This window comes from Atractosteus spatula, chromosome 4 (genome assembly GCF_055471065.1).
Source record: "Atractosteus spatula isolate fAtrSpa1 chromosome 4, fAtrSpa1.hap1, whole genome shotgun sequence".
Taxonomy (NCBI): Eukaryota; Metazoa; Chordata; class Actinopteri; order Semionotiformes; family Lepisosteidae; genus Atractosteus; species Atractosteus spatula.
The window spans coordinates 68,185,245-68,210,240 of NC_142709.1; the positions used below are offsets into that span (position 1 = coordinate 68,185,245).

Below are 24,996 nucleotides of genomic sequence, written 5' to 3' on the forward strand. Positions count from 1 at the left end.
CAGTAGTTTATTAGCAGTTCTATGATTAGAACCATTTGATTATTATTGATCTTCCTATTGAATATATAAATTCTGTTCAATTTGGTGTTTTGCTGGAACATATCCTGACAGCTCTGTTATTCCCCTTCTGAATTATGAAATTAACCAACAATCAGCAGCATTTGCTTTTGTATCTGTAAATATTTTTATTTAATAAGACATTCAACTTTTTGCAATATATATAAGAAGCATTTTCCTTACTGTTACAGACTTTGAAACGATAATTGTAGTTCACACTTTTTGGTAAACGACTTTTCATGTCGAAATCCATTAGTCTATTGCACACTTTTGAAAATACCAAAATACTGTACATGCGCGACTGTTTTGATCTGAATGTAGAAGTTGTTATTATATATTTAGTTTCTTATCATAATTTGAAAAAAAGTGTCCTCTTGTGGCATAAATAGGTCACTGAGGAGGTGCGTCTTAGGTAAAGAGTTGATGTATTTTTATGAACGTAAGGGTACTGTTAAAGTAAAACCTGAGAATAAGGCAAAATCTGACCCGGTCATCAGTAATATTGATGTCTACTGGAATCAATCTTATTTCAATTTGTTCTTCAGTTTCACATTACCTGGAATTAAATGTTGACAAGCTCCAAACGTAAATGACATATATAATGGTTTGTGTATTACACGCGTTTCAAAATGTGTAGAATCGCACCTCAAATATGCTTCAGACTGTTGGATCTCAGAAACACTGCAAGCTTGCTGCGACTGAGGTCCACCGTCGACCCCGGCGCTTGGAAACCTGACTACATGCGCTCGCAGTAACGATGTGCTTTACTCCCTGGCCACTTGGAGCGGGCGCCCGCAATAACGCGTCCAATGAGTATCCCATTCGACACGAATTCGCTGTCAGGGTCTAATACAAGCCTAATCCAGGGATGGAGAGGTGCGTGCCAAGGAGACCTCTGAACCTGTCGACAGGAGGTGTGCATCTTCGCTTGTCCTTCAGTTTGGGAATCAATTCAAAGCTGTCAAAATGCAGCTTTTATCCAAAACCTTCTTATTCGAGGATGTCCCACACGCGGTTCTGCCAAGACCTGTCTGCGCAGTTTTGAAGGGACAATTAACAATGATTTTACAATTCAAGAGCACCTATAGTCACACGTCGTCACAGTATACGAGACTGATATGGTTTACGAAGCATACAGCCTAGTTGTAAATTGTACTGTACGTTTAGGCTGCCCTAACCTGTTTCACAAATCCACACCCCGCAGTAGGAACCTCCTTTCACAAGCGCAGAGACTCACCTGTTATTGCGTTATCAAGAATAGGAGGTACATGAACGCGGTCAGGTGCAGGCGAAACCTTACACGCAGAATCAATATGATTATATGACTACATCATATGCTAATCATTATTTGCATCTCTTTTACTTGACTTGAATTGTTTTAAATTCTTTAACTCTTTCTTTTAAGTCAGCTAGAAAGTCAAATACTTCTAAATGAATTTCGCTGAAAACCCCTTTGATACCTTAGAAAATGCAAATTTTTGGAACTGGTTTGAGCGTTTTAGGCTTTTAAATATATTAATTTCTTCATTTAAAAAAAAATCAACGCGATATTCAAATTGTCTCTTTGGATATCTCTGCGGGAGACGAATCGAGAAGATTCCTTCAGCTTTCCAAGATCTTTTTCAGGTTTGCTGATGGTAAGTTAAACAACAACTGTACTATAGCTGAGACGTCATTTTCGTCCGGGTCGTTTTGTTTACTTTCTAAATTTATTCGCATTCCCCCTAATCTTCATTACATTTACTGTACGTGCATATTTTGACCAGGGAAGATACAATCTTTTTGATCCTCTTGGAAAAATCTCATTATTTCTATTTAAAAGCGTCCCGAGCGTTCTGCTTTCTCCCTGCTTTCTTGTAAGTTAAATTTTAAAGATACAGATGTAAAAATATAGAATATAGGCATGGAGAAAACATTTTTTTTTCACCCACATACGTATCTTTTTTTTAAAGTGTATGAGGATGAGAAAGTTCTGAAAGCCCCTGTATTGTATTGCTATCAAACGAGGGTATTTCCTCTCAAAATTAAATTATCTTGCTTTTACACAAAAGTATAGCCTTCGAGATACGATAATTTATAATGAAGGCCGAAACCAGAAAGTAATGATATTAGTCGACATGCCATATCTCTGCATCTTCATTACTGAGATGCATTTATTGCAAAATGGGGAATAACATTTAGCTTGGATTTCCACGTGTAATGTCCCAGTGTGTAAAACGATCGGGAGATATACAAGATTACCTTTCTCACTCTATGTAAAACTGTGTATTAAAGCAGATTAATAGTTATGTTTTATTTTGATCGTTTCCAGCTTATACGTATATGCACTGAAGATGCGAGCAAATGTAAGGTAGAAACTACATATATTATCATTTATTTTCCATTCATCCATTCGCTTTCTAACCGCTTTATCCAACACAGGGTCGCGGGGGAGCTGGAGCCTATCCCGGCAAGCAGCGGGAGCAAGGCAGGGTACACCTCTGGACGGGACTGGTTCAGCAGTCCATCGCAGGGCAACACGTATTTTCGCTTAAAAAAAAAACTAACCGAGTCTGAATCAATGCAATGAAACACATGTTTCTTAAAACGGTGTTTCTTGGACTCATTCTTACTATGCTTACGTTGATGTTGTTAATTTTAAACCGAAGTCTGGCCTCAAACACCACCTATTCCAGCAGCAAGGCTTCAAACCAGGGAATCAACTGGCTGTATTTTTACGAAAGCGAACCAGTCAGAAAGCCCTGTTTACCCTTTCTGCTGCCTAAGATTTCTGTGTGTAAACACAAAGTTCCCTTTCTGGTCATTTTCGTTGCGTCCACACCAGGAGGAGTAGAGCACAGGATGGCCATCAGAGCTTCCTGGGGCAGTAAGAGGTATTTGCAGGGGAAATATATTCTAACGTTATTTTTACTCGGTAGAGAACAGGAGACAGCGGGTAAGCCACGGTTATCACTGGAAGAGGAGCATTTTCTTTTCAGGGATTTAATCATGCAAGACTTTCTGGACACATACGAAAACCTTACGCTGAAAACCAGGATGGCCTTCCACTGGATGTATGAATTCTGTCCCCGCGCTCAGTATATTATGAAAACAGACACAGATGTTTTTATTAACGTCATGAACCTGGTACAGTTTCTTCTGAAGACCAGGTATAGTTCAGGGGGATTGTACACAGGCTTTCCTTTTGTTCACAGCTACCCCTACAGAAGCAGAAGCAGTAAAAACTTTATTTCCCACGAGGAATACCCCTTTGACCAGTACCCTCCGTACTGCAGCGGATTTGGATATGTGATTTCAGGTAAACTGGCCCTAAGAATTTACGAGATGATGTGGCACGTGAAACCTTTCAGAATTGAAGATGTTTATGTGGGTGTTTGCTTACAGTTAGTGGGAGGTGTGCTCCACATTCCACAAGATGATCTTTTCTTACTTTATAAAAAGAGACGTGAGAGCAGGATTCTAGGTGTCATAGCAGTGCATGGTGTGGCGCCCGAAGACATGGTCTCCTACTGGAAAATGCTTCAGGAAGCCTCTCAGTGAGTTCACCCTCACATACTGTATATGAAATTCACAGGAAAGCTCGGGAGGGATGATAGCAGCCAAGGGAATTGGCCTCATCTGTCCTAACTCACAACCATTCCTGACATCATGTCCTCACATTAGAGAAACTCTAAATACTACCTGTAAGCCTCTTGTCTCCTTCACATTTGTCCTTTGCATCCCTCCTCCACCCCACTTCCTCCTTTGCAGCCTGTCCCTCGGTCACTCCTCACTCTGCAGGAGAGTCCCAGCCTCCTCGTCCTTCGGTCATGAGGTTGGCCATCAGCCACGTGGGGTTACACATTACACATGAATACACTTCATTCTTGGGTATTCTTTTCCTAGTGAAATGGTCAAATGGCTTTTTTTTCTTTGGAACAAGTAATAGGTTTATTCCATGCTGAAAAAAAGAAGAAAGAAAACACAACGTTTCCGCCGTGGAGCCTTCTTCAAGTGTGAGCTTGAAGAGCCATTTCCATTCATCCATTCGCCATTGTCCTACAGGAAAATCAGTTGTGTTGTTTCACAATTCCTCCTATGGAGATTGAGCAAAACAGCTGTGAGCTTCAGGCTACTTCAATATCAGCACTGCTGGATTAGGGGATAAGAGCCATTGTGCATCAGCAGGTCTGCAGGTGGAAGTCCGATGAGAATACCTCAGCAGACGTTTGTGGAACTATCCTGGGGACGTTTTTTAAGCAGTGGATGAACAAAGGCTGATGAGCACAAAGTATAATATGACAGTCCAGTACTATTTTAAAATTGTATCAAATTTCAAAGGTGATACCGTGGGAGTGATGTATTAGAAGCAGCTGGGGCTCCATACCTATTCCCTCCTCTCAAACTGAGTTCCGGTCACTTGAAGCTGAAACCTGAAGATCACACTGTGTTCCCATTGACTCTAGAGGGGAAAGCTGCCAGGGGCTGGGAAACTTGAAAGGAGGCTGAATGAGGCCAGAGAGGGGCTGACTAGACCAAGACCTGTTCCTGGCGGTCCCGAAAGCCGCACGGCTTCTGCAGAAGATGTCAGCGAGCGACAACAGGCATCTTCCTCACTGTGGATTCAGGAGGCAGTCCAGCATTCTGCGGCTCTCTCCCTTGCGTGTATCTGAGCCCCAAGAAGGTTGTCTTCTCAGCCCGGCTGTCCTGAGAAGGAATGCTGTCATCTGTGATGGGCAAGGGCCATGCCACTGGCTGAGCTGGGATGCCAGATACATCCAGCAGGACCCTGCCATGTCACTACAGCCTGCACATCTTTGACTAGGAGCCAGGGTGGTGTGTTTAACCTGTTCCATTTTTAGTTTCTCAGCTGACCTGCCACATTGGCCTTGGCCAAGTTATTGGATGGGTGCTTTGGATCTGGGCTGGCTAGACTCAGGCAGTACACTCGAGCTTTATTATCCAGAATTCAGCTTTCTGCAATGTGGGCAGTTAACAAGACAGAGAGAAATGGGGGAGATTTAACCAGACCAAACTGCTAAAGTATTTGCTAAAGTAGTTTGGTGATGTTGTCAATGGAACCGTGGAAAAATGTTCAATTATAATACTTGTTCTTCTACAGATGAAATCAGTACAACGTCATATTAATGGATACCTTCCACCTGGAGAAGCATTATTTGAATCAACATTACATTCTCCAAGGAAATCACAACACAACAGATCCTAATGTGATGAAAGGCTTAACGTGACATTTCAATTGTTCTGAGGATTAGCACTTATCCCGGAGAGAGATGGGCCTTGGAGACGATCCCAGAGAAAAGATCTTAAGAGAAAAAGCACCTGTTGCTAGGACGGGTGGAGTCATTACCTTATTCCCTAAACTAATGAAGGTTTAGTAGCCAATTTAGTCGTTTTGAGTGAAGACAGTCATGCAGAGGTTGAATCTAGGAATCGGCATGAATATTTTTTAAATATCATAGAAGGCATTTTCAGGATACTTCTTCCCATAATTTGTCTTTGTGATAGACATTTTGGAGGACATGTTTTAATAACAATAACAAGTTTAGATTGGTTTGATATACACAAAAGGAGTCCACCATTCATCGTAACCATAGTTTTAAAGAAATTATTTTTTGACCCAAAGTTTAAAGGATGTTCCACATCAGATTTACAGAATGTTCATTGAAGTGATTGTCAATTTTTGTTGCAACGTTATGTTGTTACATATTAATACCACCTAAAGGACTTAAGTCATACTCACCTATTCTATATAAACATGTAAGAAATCAATGAAATCATTGTTAAATGGCTTAAATGACTTGCTCATATTTTTGCCAGCCAACCACTTCTGTGATTTTAACTTTTTTTTTCTTTGAAACTTAATTAGAAAATAATTCAGTGTTTACTATGTAAATTCCAAGATAACTAGAAGCACCACCCAAACCTGAGGTTCCAATCTGAGCTCCTCTTTGTGTGTAAATTTGATTTTTAACCTTTTACTTGAAAAAAGGAGAAAGACCTACAAATTTCATTAACCAAAAATGAGAAGCACAGAAACGTACGTAATACTGAAAGTTTTACAGGAAATACAATACTCTGCAACCTGAGGAAAAAAATAGCTTTTCTCTGTGTTTGCAGTGTCTGTCAAAAAGTGTGGAGTGTCATGAAAAAAGCTTTATATTTCTATTCCAAGACATAAAGTGGTCTGGTTTCTACCCTGTTTCACTAAGACGTCAGAAACTCATGTTTACAACTTTTTTAAGACACAAAAGCAGTTAAGTACCGTATGCGATATGCAACAGGTAAAGATTAATTCTATTGCTAAAAAACCAGAAATGGCAATGTTTCAATTGTAAAGACATCTTCAGGGGTCAGATACAGATGAATAACATAATGTAGCTGCATGTACTCATCTACAGATCATTTCATAAATAAAGTAGATGCGTAGTTTGAAATCAGATTCCACCTTCTGGATGACCTTATCCTGGCTGTCTGGGTCAGATGGTGGCATGCCATCCCTTTTAAAGCTACAGACTATATTGCTCTGTAATGGCTGGGAAACTTTTGAGACAGCATGGGGTTTTCAAGTAGTCCTTTAAATGGAAACAAATAATCTAATGATTACATTTTTGCCAGAACACTGATGTGTTTTTGCAATATAATGGTTAAAATGTTTCTGTGACCTGATCAGACTGAATCAACACTGGCTCAGTGTTTCCAACAGTTTGTGATCAAAGAGAACATGGCAAATTTTGAGTTTTTATTATTAACTACCAGAAGAGACAGGGCAACTTTGAAATAGTAATTGAGAGCAAAATATATAGTACAAAATTGTTTTCCTGTCACTAATATTAGAAATTATCACTGTTTTGTTTAAAAAAAATATACCTTTCATATCTGGTTTATTTCTATTGCTAGTTTAAATTAAGTTAGAAACATTTTAGGAAAAAAAGTTGAAAGCTGAAACTGGGAAAGACTTTAAAACCTACAGCGAAGAAAGTGAAAAAGACAGATTAAAATTCAAGAAATCCAAGATACTTGAGTGATGTTTTATTTTTCTTTCTTTTACCTTAAAATCCACAGGTCAAGACTCTTTTCACACTTTCAGAAATTCAACAAACAAAATACAAACTCCACATAAACATTAGGTAACACATACTTATTCTTGGAAGAATATATAACCAAAAATACTAACTAGTAAATCATTACATTTTTTTTTCATCCAGGGTGATTTTTACAGCTGATCTGTGTTAAAGAACTATTTAATTTGAATATGTACATTCACTTTCCATTCCCATATGCTTGTCTCTCAGAGACAAATGTAGAAATGATGGTATTCTACATGAAAAACTATCTACATTAAATGTGCATGTCATTCAAACATAATATGCTACACTACAATCTCAAAACATTTTAATTTTGGCAAAGCAGTTAATAACCGACAAAAGAATAAGGCAGCAGTTAAGAGTGTCACTCAAAGGTAATTTTTTCCTGTCATGAGTTTGTGATTTTTCAATGTGCCAGCAAAATGCAAAATGTAATTTTAACTTTGTTAAAAGACTTATGAGTTAAACCAATTAACCAAAAACGTTACAGTGAAATCCAAGTAATACAGATGCAGATTTCTCATCTGATTTGCAGATTTTGTTTTCTGCTAACCTCCCTAATGCTGCAGACAATTTATTCTGGAATAATGCTATTCAGTTTTCAGTTAAAAAAATGAACTGAGCTCAATTAAATTCAGTATTACAGTAAAGCATCGTGTGAAGTACGGTGCTTTAAAAAACCCAACAGCTTAGTTAAAAAATTCGTCACGTAACATTTCAGTGCATTCTCAGGAAAACAATAATCAGAAACTCTGCCCTTTTTGTCACTTTGATGAAATCAAGAGAATTCAAGGATCAAATTAAGTCCCGCCACAGCGTGATAAATACTGAATTTAAATAACAGGTTACAGTAAGATTTCTTTTTTAAAGGAACTGTAGAATTAGACAAACTAGAAAGTGATCTGATGAGTAACAGGGCAAAACATTAGTAGACTGCTGTATTCTGTTCCATTTCTGTTTCACCCACAGCACAAATAAGTTAACAGACACAGACCCACCTTCAATAAAAACAGTTACAGGAGAACATACTGAAAGGTAATGTATACGGGCAACTCTGAACATGCTGTGGATGAAATCGCATAATAAACACAGGATTTGGCAACAACTGATGGCAAGAGAGAGTAAAATTGTTGGTTGCTCTTTGTAGATTGTAACCACTCCCCAGTATTTTTTAAAAACAAGACACACGTGAAGAAACACCTTTTTCAAAGGAGGGACATATTTTTCAAATTGAGCATTTGTTTGCTGATGCAAAGGTACACAGATGCTTTTCTTCTGCCTGGTAGCAGCCATTGTTGCTTCAGATTTTGTCTAACCTGTTATTGCTACAGCAAGGGATTCTGTTCCAACTTGAAGTATTTCATGTGTGGAATGTGCAGAAATGGGCTTTTTTAGTCAGAAAATAAAGGGAAACATTATTTACTTCTAGAATTTATATAACCCAGTTGAAATTTGACCCTTAAATCTGTTGTAGGTATTATTGCTAAGCTTACTCCAATGAAAAAAATAAGAGATTTTGGTACTGTGCCTAACACATATGAAATAATCATTTCAGAGGTTCTCAGAGTATTGGAAATCCTGGCTGTGATTTTCCAAAAGCAAGGTAATAGTATTACTACAGCCAATATTACTTCCACAACCTAGGTTTATGTGTGAATTAACTGCAATGATAATTAACCGAAGCTAACTTTGTCTTATAATAAAGTTGCTGTAATAATTCATCGGGCCATAACAGTTCAGGGACAACAGGGATTGTAATCATTTGGTTGATGAATACAGGACAACGAGTACTGATAGATAAAGAGACAGAATTGTCCTGGAAAAAATGGCCTTCAATTTACCTTTAGCTGCTGCACTCTGGAGGACCTGCTCCTATATACAGTAGTACATGAGTACCTGTCTGCACTGGTGTAAGAGCAGGGTGTAAACTGGAAACCCAGCCCAGGGTGCAGACCGTCATTTATATGACCCGTCACAGTTCAATTCATGATTGATTGAAGTGGAGGGCAAAGGTGAGAGAAGTTATTGCCTAGTCTTCCAAACTCATGCATAGCGAAGGAACAGCTTTAGGGCACCTGAGCCAAAATGACCAGAAACGCTGAAAAAAAAGAGTTTTTTTTCTCTTTTTTTTTTTAACTGTTACTGGAGATTTTATAGGGGGTTGGGTATGGGGGTGTTTTAATCAGTTAATCAATTAGTACCGTGCTGAGCTTCGACACCATGTCAGTTACTATATGTACTGTAATACCATGACAATGCTTAATGCAAAAAAGCCTTAAGGGTGTTTTTGTTTAAAAAAAAAAGGCCATGGCCATAAAAACTGGGTCCCTGGACGTACTTGGAACAGGCTCACGCAACTGGGGGTAATGCCAGAAACAGAGTTCGTGCTCCGAGAGCTCAGCGAAAGCGCTTACTCACTGCTCCCCTGCTTTGCCACTGTTTTTGAACTTCACCACCATGACAGTTATGTTGTCAGGGCAGCCCCTGTAGAAGGACTGCAGCACGATGCTCTTCGCGCCGAAGTGGGGCTCGTCCAGCCGCTCCTTGATGAAGCGCACGGCCTCCTCGTTGCTGAACGCATCCCACAGCCCGTCGGAGGCCAGGATCATGAACTCGGGCTGCAGCTTGTCCAGGTCAAAGGCCAAAATATCCGGGTCAGGAATGATGACGTTCAGGTTTTTGAGAGGGTAGTCGCCCAGGGAACGGGACATAGCCAGAATGCCCTGGACTCGCCAGGAACCGTTGAAGCTGATGAATCCACCTGGGAAGGGAGACAGAATCACCCATGAGGTAACAGAGGCCACTGCAAGCCCAAGAAGAGCTCATCAGATGAGCGGCGGGGTCAAGATCAAATACTTCTCTGTATTCTGTGCCTCAACAAAGTGGAAAGTTCAACCGTGACAAAGAGAAAATCTCGACATTCTTAAGATGGCTATCCCAGCTTGAAACATTAAGTGAACACGAGCACAAACAGGCCGGAAACAGAAAGCGTGTTCCTACCTTTTCACAATGCAAACATGCAGTGAGGTATTCAGAACACCTGTGAAAACATAACTGCTGCGTTTTACAGCTTAATACGGGCAAGTGCGCAAGAATGGCGAGAAAGAAAGGAGTCCTGACACAAGGAAGTGCATTGAGAAGGGGGGCCAGCAGATGGCGCTCTTTGGTAATGTTTTTAACTTGAACACCTGTCTGGTGAATACAGTTATTATTTCAGTGTACAGCTCATTACATTACAGCTAAGCACACAATTGGTTGCTTGAAATAAAATGAGAGAAACCTGCGTCGGTATCTCTCACCGTCTCTAATCAGGCTGTGAGCTTTGCCAAACTGCCATTTTTCAACATCTGCCTGTGGCAGTGCTGAGTCGAGAAGGCATCGAGTTCCGTGTCCCAGGTGTTTTGTGGGCAAAGCGCTGATGAAGTAAGACAATATTTCATCCTGGTGATGCCCTTGGAAAGGGAACAGCTTCCTCGCCACTCTTACGAGTTCTGCACCCAGGGGGGCGTGCAGAGAAAAATCAATTCTAGGAGGGTGAAGGCCAAGCGACAGAGGCAGCAAGATCTCATCTTTTCTGAGCTGAGCTCCAGGACAGCTACACATCAAATAATTCTCCTTGCTATCGCTTTTGCGCTTGCACGACACACCGGCAGCGGCGCCCTTTACCTGCTCGTTTGATTCTCTTCCGCTCCTTCAGCTGGTAGGGCTTGTGGTCGTGCGAGAGGGCGACGGCGTTCCCGTCTTTGTCGCAGAGCACTCCGCGGGAATCCCCCACATTCGCCACGGTCAGCTCCTTGTCCGACAGCAGCGCGATCAAGCACGTCGTGCCTGCAACGGCGAAGAGGGAGCCGGGTGCTGTCAACGATGACAACAGACACAACTCCAGGTCTGGCCTGTGCGATACACCTCGTTATGATCTCTGCCACAGGCCACGGAGTGTGAGGGTGTGTATTCTTAAAGAACATGCCAGCTCTAGCTAAGTACTGGATTCCAAAAAAAAGATTTAGGTATTCAATACAAGATCTTGTTACTGTCTTTAAATATTCTGGCTCCATCACACATCTCTGAACTTCTCCACGTTTACAGTCCCTCCCGTAGGAGGCTGGTCCTCTAATCACGATACCTAGGACTAAACCTCATACTTCTCGTGATCGTGCCTTATCTCTCACTACTCCTCTGTTATGGAAAGCCCTTTGTCCAGCTCTTACGAGACACAAGTACTTTGGACTCTCTTCATATCCAAATGTAAAAATTACCTCTTTACTGGGGCCTATGTCTGACTGCCCTACATACTATCCTGTATATATTTTTTAATTTTTTATTGTACTTTTTGGGTATCACTATGAACTGTGTTCTTGGGTTTGGATAGGCACTTTATAAATAAAAGTTTATTATTATTATTATTATCATCATTTTTATTACTGAGGCCTATTTCTGTTTAAGACCATGGCTGAGAAGCTGAAAAAAACAGGTTTTATTACTCGTCATACACGACCCCCCTCAAAAACCAAATCCCAAATCCCCAAAACCTCTCCCTCAGACAGCACAGAGCAGACCTCGCCCCACCTTAATCTGTCTTAAAAAACAGCCTTTTGAGCAATGCTGCTACTGAAACAATAACTCAACTGTGGCATGAAATCTTTTAAAGGTCACCTTTTCTTTACTTATCAGCACTGAAAACTGATAGAGTGACCTGATCCTAATACACTGCAGGGAGCACAGCGACCTGGCACACCGCCCCTCCACTGCCAGCCACGCCCCCCCAGCGCCCCCCCCCAGCGCTCCCCCAAATCTGGCCATGCTTCAGAATGAAACACACCCTGTTTTATGGGCGTGAGAAGAAAGGGAGTAACAAAAGAACAGAAAGAATCACACAAAAGAAACAGGGGAGCTTAATTAAAGTCGTGGACGTGGCCTTCTGGCAGAGCGATAATTTTGTATTTAACAGCTTTCCAAATGTCAGAAAGAAACCTTCCGTTTCTTAATTGGATTCAAGAAGGGGGAGCAGGCACGTGATTTCTGTGGCTCTGGGCAGCATACTCCAGCAAAGTAGTATTTAATTGATTATGAGAATAATCCTGGTGCCCAGATGCATCTGGACAGCATAACCCAACAGCACAAAATACCTTTGTTTTTGATGGTAAGAGTTCAGGAGGTACTGTGTCACAGTGTTCTGCCAAGCTGGCAAGACCTCACTAATCTACTTATGTAAATACTACAAATGCTGTTGAATGGTTAAACTAGGACAGGCCTTGAGGTTTTTATGTTCTTTTAAATAAAACCAAGGAGATATACACATCACTGAGATGAGCTGTTTCATAATCCTGTTACCGTTCAGTCTGCACTGTGCAGTACATATACAGAGGAGAAATCCTGCTCCCAAATATATTAGTTTTGAAAATTATATGGCTGGTTAACTAGTTCATCATGAGTTATGTTTGTCAAGTTGAATTTCTTGCAGCCATCACACCAGAAAAATGTCACTGGCTTCTAACTTTAACAAGAAATAAATGTTGAGGTAAAGTGTTTTTTTTTCCTAAAAAGGACAGTCGTAACTACCAGAGCCGCCTAAAGTATATTTGCAAATTACTTAAAATTAGAGAAAACAATCACAGTGTGCACAGAAGAGGATTATTTTTCAGGGTTAGGGAAAACATAATTAAAATGATGGAAAAAGAAAAGACATACAATCTGAAAAAGCAGAAAATGACATTTTTAGATCTATACTTAACCCACAAAATAACAGCTCAAGGAAAAACCTCTCTCTTATTTTAGGCTGCCTACTGCACTTAATCCACCCTGAGTTTTTATTTTTTATTTTTCTCTCTGCCTGTCACCTTCTTCCACCGTGGGCCAGTTAATTATCTTTATTTTCTCCACTGACCAAGATAACAGGCAAAAATGCATTCTAACAAGAAAAAAAGAGGTTTTGACAGACATGCCGTACAGAAAAAAAAATGATCTCCACATAATATTTGAGTTAACAGCTAGTGTTATCAGGAAATACAGACTGAATTTGTGTTGACCGCTTGGGAGTCCTCTGAAAGATTTCAGCACTCAATTTTGAATTGGGCTGCTCTTTCAGTGTTTTCAGCACCAGATAACTTGCATAATTGCATGCTGCATTCTGCAATTTATATATGCTTTTGGTATGGAGTTTGACTTTAAAATTGACTTTTGAAAAATCACCCATAAGAATATGAGTTATTTAAGTCATATCAGAAAATTAAAACTACCATAAAAAAATTCAATGGCAACAGCAGGAAGCTTTGCTATCAAAACTTGAAAACGGGAGGCGAGACTCTTCCAAAAAGTTCAAGAAGTTTTCACTCACCATTTTCCAAAACATGGTTTGCATTAACCTGAATTAATTATTACATGATTAAATACAGGACCTAAATCCATCCTGGCCAGTTTTAGACACCAGATTGTGGGAAAAGAAAAATGTATTTGAGGTATTAAGCAACCAAGATTCATTCTTAAAAATCAAATGTTCCTCACTTTGAGAATAAAAAGAACCAATCTGAAACACAAAAACAACTTATTTTGAGAAGCAAACAAAACAGCATACCGTACTGTTGACCTTTGTGTTGTTATTCACCAGACCTTGCCTGGAGTACTGCTATGATGTTGTTTATCAGAAGGTCTTGCTTCAAACTGATTTTACAAACATCAAGTCATGTTAAGTGCTTTAGTGACCTGCATGGCTTACATTCCGAGTCTTACTTTCCTGCAATAAATCGAGCATGCATTTAAGAAATGAAAAATGCAGAATTTATTTTTTTAATAAACATAACAAAACATTAACACATTACAAAAGGAAATGTCTTCCCTATAAAAAACACAGTTTTTAAATCATCAAAAATACAGATCATCAATTAACTAGAAACTGCTATACTTCACCTACAAGTGACTTAACAGAGAAAACAATATTATTACATTAATAGTATCAGAGGAGGAACAAGTGATATAACAATACATCATTATATAATAATGATAATGGTAAATTTTACATGATTATTATTGTAATTATTACTAACCAATTTCATTGCAAGTGATGAACTGCATTTAATTAACACTACGCAGAAACATCCCTCACATACAGATTTTAACTAAAAGTCAAAGATAAAAAGTACAGACAGAATGTGCGATATTTATATTTTCTAGGTTACATTTACATGAAAATGTTAACTGCAGAAACAAAATCAGAATCTCTAAGTATCACTGTTATAAAAACAGTAGCTGGAGGGACTTGAATCCTCTATTTCAGGTTTATTGCAACTTCTAGCTAATGTGCATACTAAACATCTGTCAATAGTTAAAAGATGTCAGCTTCAAAACTCTGCTCACCTGTCAAAGTGGGTTTATGGTCAATCACAACAGGCTTTTGTTTTTGATTGAAACAATCAAACAATACTGACTAATATAAATTCTTTGTGTCCCTCTTCTAATATAAGTCAGTAAAAATGGAATAGACAACAGATTAATTGTCAGACGCTCCATGAAAATGAAAAGAGAGATCTCTCCTCAAGTGCAAGGCCACAGAGAAGGCTCCAGTGCTGCCTTGTCATTTTGTGATGCCCTCCCAGAGGGCATTTTCATGGACTGTCAAAGATCTACTCTGACAAAATGCCCCGGAATGAAAACAAAGCCAAAACGGGAAATGGAAGCCGAATCTCCTCATGAAAAGCTTTCCTGGTGGCTGGTAATTCTGCAGTCCTGGAAGGCTTAATTAAGGAACCCATCTCAAAAATGAAAAATTAAAAGGTGGCAGTAAAAGGCTCTTTCCTCCGGCTTTTCCACAGTGAAATCTAGAGCCTAGAGCAAACATCTGGCCCATGGCCCTGAGGGAGACCGTATCACTCCTGACAAATTGTTTTTAGTTTAACTGTGAACTGTGTAGTCTCTTGACTGTTCCAGACTAACGCAGGTATGTGCTTAAGACTTACTGTACATCAAATGCACAATAATTGATTCCTGGAGGTGGCCGTCAATGCCTATTACAGCTTATAATGTTTAATGCCATTTTAATTTAAAATGTGTAAAAACAAAGCAGGCAAGTAAGTTGTCAGATATCCATTATCCACAATGACAAAAGAGACGCCAGGGGCAAATCGAAACCCAAAGTACAGAGCACTGTTTGAGCTGAGGGACAGTGTGTATACAGCATATGGCAACATTAGCTTCAATGTGATTTAGGACATCTAATGAATATAAATGGATGGTGAATGGCCATTTATTCAACTATGAAAGCTTGCATCTGAAAGGTTTTTAAAAATCTTTTTAAATAAAATTGGAAGGGAGATTACGATATTCTAATAAAAAACCTAACTAAACATCCTCTTAGTACGATATGATGTTTTCTTTTTTTCTGAAGGAGGACAGGCAAAAACTAATAAAAATCCCCAACAGACCTACAACACAACCTTAAAACGAAACAATCTTTTAAAAACTGTATAGGAAGGAGAAAAAAGCTTCCCAACACTGATGGTGAAACAAGCTCCACTTCTTGGAGAAATTATAATATTCTGAAGACATAAGACATAGGGGGCGGTGCGGTGGCTCTGTGGCTAGGGATCTGCGCCTGTGGCTGGAAGGTTGCAGGTTCATATCCCGTGGCCGGCAGAGGAATCCTACTCCGTTGGGCCCCTGAGCAAGGCCCTTAACCCCAACTGCTCCAGGGGCGCTGTATAAATGGCTGGCCCTGCACTCTTGACCCCAAGCTTCTCTCCCTGTCTGTGTGTCTCATGGAGAGCAAGCTGGGGTATGCGAAAAGACAAATTCCTAATACAAGAAATTGTATATGGCCAATAAAGTGTTCTTAACATGCAGGAAAAGAAGAAAAGCATTCAGAAGAATATCTCCAGTTGCTCCCTTCAAGCCTGTGCTGTTGTGTATTAACACTTACTGAGTAATGTTATTGCTGTGCTCTGCAATAACCTAGTTTGCAAGGAATCCCGTTTTGTTTTAACATGGTGTTACTCTCTGGATGTATACCTAGATCTCCTGACTACATTCATGCAGAATTCGCCCTTGAACATGTAATGTATTTTTTACTTTCATGGTTTGTTGAGCACAGAAAAGACACAAACTGAAGTCCGCTCAGCAACCAATCTACAAACCTGACCTGTGGTCGTAATTTGCAGTGACTGCAGAGATGTAATCCTACTTGCAAAGTAAGAGCTTGGGCAAATGATGCAGGGGGGAAAGAAATGAAATACTGTGGATTGTTGCTTCCTAAAGTCCTTTTACTACAAGAAGCTCACAGCTCCAAATAAAATATTAATCCGTCTGAGGAACAGGCCCAAAATCAAACCGCTATGACTAATTGGATAAAATGTGACTCAAGCTTAATTAATGCTCATTATATTCCAGTCATCTGTGCTGCCATTAATGTACATACTACTAGTAATTAGTAGAGCATGACAGGGATCAGAATAAGGACAACTGTTCTTGCTAATTTACATTAATAATCTAGATTCTGGGTATGGTTAGTAAACAAGTCAAACTCCTAGATGATACTAAAATAGGAGAACTAGCAAGCCTTGCAGAATCTATAGAAAATTCAAGCGGGCAGCTGAGTCAGCACGCGTAGGCTGCAAAGGAACAAGTAAAGATTTATTCCACGCTGAAAAGAGAAGAAAAGAGACACAATGAAGTAGGCTCCACAGCCGAAAAGTTGTGTTTCTTTCCTTCTCTTTTCAGCGTGGAAGAAACAGAAAATTCAACACAATTTGGATAAAACTCAAGACTGGAGAAAAATCCGGCAGCTGGCGAGTGCAGTACGTTCCACATTCTTACAAACAGCAGAAATGGAAACTAACTATAAAATGGGAAACACTGAGCCTGAAGAAATTACCATTGGAAAAGGCTTAGGTGTTTACTTGACCATTCACAAAGGTTTGTGGGGGTCTGGAACAAGCGACCCAGTCACACTGGTGAAGACAATACATACCTTGGCTAGGTTCAAGAAATGGTAGATCATCAGATCATTTATTATCAGCCAAATTAACGTCCTCTTATTTGTTTATTTTCTTATGCTCTCAATGCTTTAAAAGCCGGAGGACTTCAAATTTACACTGCAGTTCTGATTTAATTTTGGAAAGCAATATGTTAAAGAAAAAAACTTCAGTGCACAACATGATGATTAGAATTTTAGATAAAGAAATGATGTGGGATGTAATTCAAAACACAAAAACTGCCCCTACTGTACACAACAAGAGTTTGTAGAAATATATTGAAGTGAGCAACTAAATGAAGCATTTAATTTTTGGGAAGACTTGTTTTTTAATAATCCATATGCTCCAGTCAGAAAGAGTTATTTTTTTCTCTTTGCATGATTGATATGCAGACTAATACTTACAAAACCTGATCAGTTACTAATTCAATTAAAATTAATTTGAAAAAAATCTAAGCATGGAAATAAATAAATTACATTAAGCTCCCTGAATATCATAGCCAGTTTTTATATGTCATTTACATGATTAGAATAAGAAGCAGTAAGTAGGTTGTAAAATGCATTCCATACCCGAATGAATGTTGTCTTTATTATCTTGTTATGAATATTTCACACCCGTTTTTGGTTTTTCAGATCAGGATTACATTAATAAAACATAGCCATTTCACTATTTCTCCATCAAGCCTAAAAGATCACTAAGAAAAGGTTACAGCATTGTCTTTAAAAATAGAAGGGATGTGCAAATAAAGATGTCACTTTGATTTTCCTGTAGCCTGAGTTAATTGTTTTAAGTATCTTTGATTAAACAAAAATGCATCGGGTAAAAATGACGTATAACAGTGTATTGACAATCGCAATCAGTCTCTATTGCTCAAAATGTATTGGTGCTCCAAAACGAAAAATGCACTGAGGGACCATACGAAGCACAATGATGAATCCTCACATCTACAGTACAGAGCACTTTTTATCCCGAAGCATCTCAAAGCGTTCCACATACTGTATAGGAGAGGACCCCCTTGGCCTAGCCTTGAAGAGCAGCTCCCACCGGGATGATACTGATAGCCACTCTGCATCAGCAGCCCCGCTACACAGCGGATCAGGATGGCAAGTGAGAAATTGCTTCGCCAGTTGAACTAAGGACTGATTTTGGACTTTACAGAGGGATTACCACCTTTCTTTTGAAGTGTATTATCTTCTTTCATGACTAAGAAGTCAGGACCTTCGTTTAACGTCTCATCTGAAGGATGACTCCTCCTGCAGCCCAGTGTGACTGGTGACTTTGGATTCTGGGCCAGAGGGAATAGTGCCACCTACTGGTGCCTCAATGTCTTTTCAAGGTCACCCATCACAGTACTAACCAGGCCCAGTCTCGTTAAGCTTCAATGATCTGAGATCAGGCCACAAAGTGGTATCACTGATAACAAAATCTGGCAATCTTTGTAATATATACCTCGAGAAGGTCATTCACAAACAGACACAGCACATACTAGTTACAACTGAAAACTCTCTGACGCTACTGTGCACTCATTTAATAAGCAAACGGTTTTCATTCAAAATCTTGTGATTTTAGTTGTCATCACTGCTATGTGGTGCGATATTTTACAGTACTCTGATTTTTGGAATACAGTAAAAGTAAAAGGTGAGCATTTTTTGACAAATACTATTTAATATGCACAGTTTAATTAATGCATAATTCATTGTCGAGATGCTAAAATATGATTAAATAACACCATTATCTTTGAACAATGTTAGGTGTTTGTTTAAAACTCACTCTTCGTGTCAGCAGTCCTGGGTAATCAGTGCCTAAAAGACCAGTCTGTTGCTTAGGCACAGATGAGAAGCCGAGACTGTACAGTACCAGCCAACATTTTATTTGAAACATAATCTTTGTTATTATTTAAAACTAAAAAACAAAAAGTATTTAAAAAAAAGATCACAGTAATGCCTCTCCTGCATTGAAGGATACCTTCAAGAATGTTTGATGACATTTCCAAGGATTAATACAGTATCTTTGAAGTCATAGAACCATTTGCCTTTAAAAGATGCTTTTGACACTGCAGGTAGAAAGCCTTTGACTGTCTGACAAAAGCTCTTTGATGCTGCATCTCTGTGAGCAGCAGTTATTTGTACGAAAACCCCTTATATTGTCACAGCAGGGTCCTAGCCTACCGTAGCCTTGTTTTTTTTCTGAAATGCAATAAATCACATGGCAAAGAACACTTATTGCCATGTGACTTCCTGGTTTTAAAATATCATGGTTCAATGACATTAATATTAAAAACAGAACCGTGCTTTTGTTTACTGGGTGAAGTTTCTACACCACTGCAATGCACAGCACAGCTTCATATTAGTAGTAGTTTTATTAGTTTTATTATGTGAGTAGTTTTTAGGTTGTGCTGTAGTGGTAGTAAGGGCAGAAATAAAAGTTTTGCCGAGGTTATCAATTTCCTTCTGTTATTGTTTTTGACCTTCTTCAAAATAGAACATTCTGAGGGAACAAAATTTACAGTGGAACATTTTAATCCTCCAAAACACAAACAAAAAGCAGACAGAAGAATGGAAAGATTATGAAGAAAAATAACTTTCAATCAGTAACAGCTGCAGGTTGAGAACATCTGTGGAAGAAATCAAGTGTCGAAATACCATCCTAATCTTTGCTCACTCGGACTTCAGAATTTTACCCTTGACTTCACGAACTACACATTTAAAGCACAGAGAATAATGCCGTCTTACCTGCTTCATCATATGAGGCAGACAGTTTCTCCAGCATTTCCTTGTCAATAGAGAGGATATGTTGTTCCAGAATACTGGGGTATGAAAGCACACTGTTCTCTTTCTCTTTTTCATAGTTCAGCAGGTGTTGTTTCAGAAGTTCAGGGAGGTGTGTCTTTGCATATTCAGCAGCAGACTACGAAAAGAAAAACAATTGATGATGCATTAGTACAATCCATTAACAACTAATAAGTGAACTAAACTGTGCTCGCAAAGTCACCTTGGAAAACTGCAATCCTAACATTTCAATCGTAAGCAGTATCAGGAAGAGAATTACAATTGATTCCAACATTCCACTAAAAAACAGGTTCCTTAACACGAATTCCTATATTGATCCCTGAATGAAAACGGCTAGAATAGCTTTTTTCTCAAACCACTTTTTTTGTTGTTTTATGATTGGGCATACACTTCAAATATTGGTTTCTCACAACAAAATGCTCAACTCATTTTCACACAGAATTACACTGCAGTACTCGGGGACAAAAACAGTCTATTTTCAAAGTAGCCAGAATTAAAGAGAACTGATCTGATTAGCTTTTGTTATAAAAAGAGTAGGTGGTGGCTGATTATATGTGCAAACCGTCCCATAAAAATTCACATTCTCTCTGCTGTGAAGTACAACATATTCCTCTCAACATTCCAGTGATGACAGAAATTGCTGTTCCAAAATAATTCAAAAGGAAAATGCACAAATCTCATTTAAAGCTATTTGCATCCAGTTTAAAAATATCTAGTCTATATTAGAGAACCATGACTGTAAAATAACGCAGTCAATTAAAGCTGCACAAGTATCTATAAACCATATGCATTAGGTCCAGCATGAGGAGCTAGCCAAATTATTTACATTTGTTTTGTTAGAGAAACAACACTACTATGCAATGTTATTCCTAATGTTACTTTTATAAAAAAATGGACACCAAACACCTAAACAAAGAAAAGGGAAAGCAAATTTATAGAACTCATATGAAGGGTGATTATAATGTGCATGAAAGAAAAAAAAAATAAATTCAGCTACTCACTACATCCTCCTGTAAATTGCAGGGCAGCAGATATTATTCTTCTGATAAGTCTTAAGGTAAATTATTTGGAAAGATTTTAACAAGACAGACTTACTACTAGAAGCTTATTCCACATCTCAATTCTTGCCAAGTACTACCATGATAATTAAATCCAAGACATGGACATGATTATTTCGTGTCAAAGAGTCCTGTTGCAAAAAACCTATTTGAAGGTGCAGTATACGCCTTTACAGAGGAAGTTAAAATTCATTCTGTCAGCATTGCGATATAATAATAGCTCCACAGGTGTTAAAATAAGAGTTTATTGAATAAAACAAATAACCAAGGTCTAATTTCTTAAGATTTTTAAGAAATATGTTTGTCGTTCATTTTTTAATTTCATGTAAATAGGAATTTAAATATTTTCCTTCTACTATATTTGGGGATTGGAGTGGCTTTGATTTCAGAGGAGGCACGGAAAACTGAATTGCCTGCAAGTCTGTAAACAGGAAATCTGAAAGACCTCCATGCTTTATTGTATGCTAGAACAGCTGCCATCCGGAGTTAAGCTACAGCCAAACCATCCCGATAATGCCAGCTCTAAAACACAGTCTTCACCCTGAGCCAAAGCATGCCAGGTGGCAAAACAGAGATTACTGCTGCAGATGCATGGACATACGCTCAGGAAGACTTGACCTCAGGTGCTTATTAGTCTTTATATCTATGGCACAAGCAGGGAACGTGCAAAACCCTGCATCAGAGAAGACGGACAAACCACAAAATATGATTGGAATCCACAAACCACACATTAACACAGCCAAGCCATCTGCACTGTCCTGCTTTTTTTGGAAGGAATAAATAAATGAAAAGAAGAACAAATCTGCATAATTTTCTTGTACCAATCAATCAGGCTCCGTAGTGTTAATATTATATATGGATGGTGCTTTTTGGACAAAAGATTGCACAGATAAACACAAGCATCTGGTACTGGAAGAGCTTTGTTACTTGCTGAGAAGAACAAGATTTCACATTAATTACGTTGCACTGGACAATCCACAGAGGGCTGTCAATTCTGTGAGGGAAAGAAGAAAAATCACTCCTAAACAAAAACATGCAAGCTGGATGGAACATCTCAGATCTCAAGTGTTCTGGTCTTCATCGAGACAAAGCAGTTGTCAGCCATGGGCAGCAAATCTAAACATTTTTCACTGCTTTTTCAAGGTGAATATATCGATATAAAAATGATGCAACTGAAGTGCGTCCGGAGAAGAAAAATGCAGCTGTCTCACTGTTTTCTTTGGCCTGCACCTGCAGGTACTTAAGAGCAATGCCTTCTATAATAATACAAAGATAAGGGAAAACTGTTTGTAGTCCAATCTAATACTACCAAGGACTCCCAGATGGCAACCATTTTTGTTTTAATTATCTTCTTTTAGTTTTTAATCTCTTCAACAAAGAAACTCTAATTGTATGATGGAGACCCAGAGTGCTTCTTATCTTTCTTGGCTTTGTCTCTTAAAATGGCTGTTTAACTTCAAGGTTTTGCTCCTCCGATGTAAGGCTTCTGTTAATGACCTTGGTCTGCCACATGTAGCTCATGTTTTCTTTCTCTCGTGTTCCCATACCAAATACTTTTTTTTATGATCAAGGGTTGTTACTGGAATGTACAGCCAAGCTACATAACCCTGAGAACTGCTGGACTTCGGCTTTGGAATTCTTTTTCGGAATGTGCCAGGTTTCTGGAAAAGGTGTCCCTTGCATACAAAAGATCATCCTTTAACTTGAAAGAAACTCTCTTCCAACAGCTTTCATTCCAGTAAAGTAATTTTTCCCCCAAAAAAATCTTCCAGTTTGCTTTTTGTTTCAGTCTTACTGTATTATGAGTGCACAAACAGCTAAATATGCATGAACAAATGCACAGTATACATCAGTTTCCTTCACATGTGCTTTATTACAATGCTGCTATAAAAACTGAAAGTACCTTTTCTATTATTTCATCCTTTCCTTTAGGCAGCTGAGCAATGTTAAAAACTGTGACGATGGCCCTTGGATTTAATGTACATTTTACTCAGAATGAAGAACCATATCATATACATTTTCTCTTTTAACCAGATTACTCAGACAACACCAAAAGTTGCCTTTTTTAACTACATGGTGTTTTTGGCTGACTTTTCCAAATGGGTGCGAAGATCCCTAAATCAAATAATCCCTGCTGAAGAGGAAGATAACGAGAGCTAGAGGATGATCAGTATGGACATCTGGGTTTAACACCACCAGTGCCCGCTGAATTCCACCTTTAATGAGATTGCACTAATCAGATCAGAAAGGAGTAGCAAAAGAAAAAAGCAGCCAAGCTGCGTCTCTTATGGGGCTATGGCTCACAATGTGAAATGTCATACCACCTGCCAGGGCTGAAAAAGTGCATTTTTTCTGCAAGGCTTGTCACATCAAAAATAAACTCCTAACCAAGAAACAGTGATTTGTATAATTGTGACTAAGAAGCACATCATACAAAGGAACAAAGGCAATGCTTTTGCCTACAACAAAGCAAGAGCTGTTCATGTCCTTGTTGCAGTTCTGTCATCATGAACAAGCAGCAGAAGAGACACTTCATGCATTTTGCAGAGAATATAGAGTGTTCTATGTTATGCAAATTAAAAACCTGCACATACTGTGACCTTCTAGTAGTTCTGGGATGTGACACGTGTTCAATGTAAAAGCGGAGCTCTATACAGTATTGTTTGGCTCTGAACTGGTAGGCTTACATCCTTGATTCATCAATGGATCATTTTCACTGAGTGTCAACACAGACAGACAGCCCTGGGTAGCAGTACTGGCACTGGAGCAAAATTCAATTAGGGTGATCACTTTAATTAAGCAAATCATTCGTGAATAAAAAAGGCAAGTTAATTATCTCCCCATGTCACTTTGCCTGTTAACTAAACCCTTATGTACCAAAACCTGTGGTGGCTTTTACAAGCAGGGCTGGAAAACAAACAACTGCAGAGAAACACTGATTCACATCTGTTGTGCCTTGGAAGTCTTTCCTCACAAGAAAATCGATCTGGACTGAAAGAACATTCTTTAAAAAAATGCTAGCTAACTCAAGTCAATTGACTTTGGCTCCTTAGGTTCAATCTCCTAATGTTTGTGTTTTTATTTTGTTATTTGAACTTATAATAATGAATGAAGTGGCATTTTATATTTATATCCAAGTTAATTTAAATGGAAAAGATGCTTATGTTGAGCAACCAGTACAAAAGGATGGATTTTCTAGACTCTGTTTTGAAACACATATCTTTAATATGTCCTGTAGTCAAAGCAGAGGAACCTTCCTCTTGGTCAAGATTAGATTCATTATCTCTGATTAGATTACCTAGATCCCCTACATCTCTGAATATGGCCATTCCACATTCTATAAACACTGGGTCACTGACTTCTCACACACAAACTTCCAGACTGCAATATTCAACATGACATACTCTTTCTATTGGGAAATTTTCATCTCTGAAATAGGAAGCTGCTAGTCTATGGTTTGTATGGTAAATGAACAGAATGACCTTCTGAGACAAGCAATTTACATTCATGCTGGCATGCTTTTGAACATAATTATAGCTGTCAAAAAAGAGATGGAGCTGCAATGAATCCCCAAAAGTCAAATAAAAACAAACAAACATGTTGGATATATATTTCTCACTTTGTTGTTGCCAGTCTTCTCTGCTGGGTCTGACCAGAACAGTTCTGTCTCAAAGCCTGAGCAAAGCCTCAGTTTCACTATGAATCACTTAAAACCTTTGCTTTCAGCTTGGAAAGACATGGGCACAGTTGCCCCTCCCAATTAACATTTCTTTTCTAATTAAAAATGCGACCACATGTGACTGGCATAATATAATGATGTAAACATTCATCTTACAGGCCTAAGAGGTATTGTGCTTTACCACTGAAAGCCACTTCTGGCTTGTTATTTTCCTCCTGAGCTAGATATAAGTGTCTTCTTCCTTAATTACGCTGCAAAGTGCTGCTGTTGTAGGGGTTGTTGAACTTTATAACTAACCTTTACTAAAGAGTACAGAACAGTGCATCTTGTACACGTGTAGCTTTTCTGTTTTTACCCCATACAGAGCTC

At 38.9% G+C, this 24,996-nt stretch overlaps 2 protein-coding genes across 2 annotated transcripts in view; one reads left to right on the plus strand and one right to left on the minus strand.

Annotated features, from left to right (window-relative positions):
• Positions 1 to 2,622: 2,622 nt before the first annotated feature.
• LOC148836954 (UDP-GalNAc:beta-1,3-N-acetylgalactosaminyltransferase 1-like) lies at positions 2,623 to 3,597 on the plus strand. The gene has a single exon (XM_088914687.1). It carries the CDS (start codon positions 2,623 to 2,625, stop codon positions 3,595 to 3,597), a length of 975 nt encoding a protein of 324 aa, XP_088770813.1.
• Positions 3,598 to 7,071: 3,474 nt separating this feature from the next.
• ppm1lb (protein phosphatase, Mg2+/Mn2+ dependent, 1Lb) overlaps positions 7,072 to 24,996 on the minus strand; it is a 52,708-nt gene continuing 34,783 nt past the window's right edge. The window contains exons 2-4 of the mRNA XM_088913385.1: positions 19,834 to 20,008; positions 10,809 to 10,970; positions 7,072 to 9,903 (exon numbers count right to left, since the gene is read on the minus strand). Coding sequence (XP_088769511.1) covers positions 9,557 to 9,903; positions 10,809 to 10,970; positions 19,834 to 20,008 — 684 coding nt within the window. The 3' untranslated portion in view covers positions 7,072 to 9,556. The remainder of the gene's footprint in view (positions 9,904 to 10,808; positions 10,971 to 19,833; positions 20,009 to 24,996) is intronic.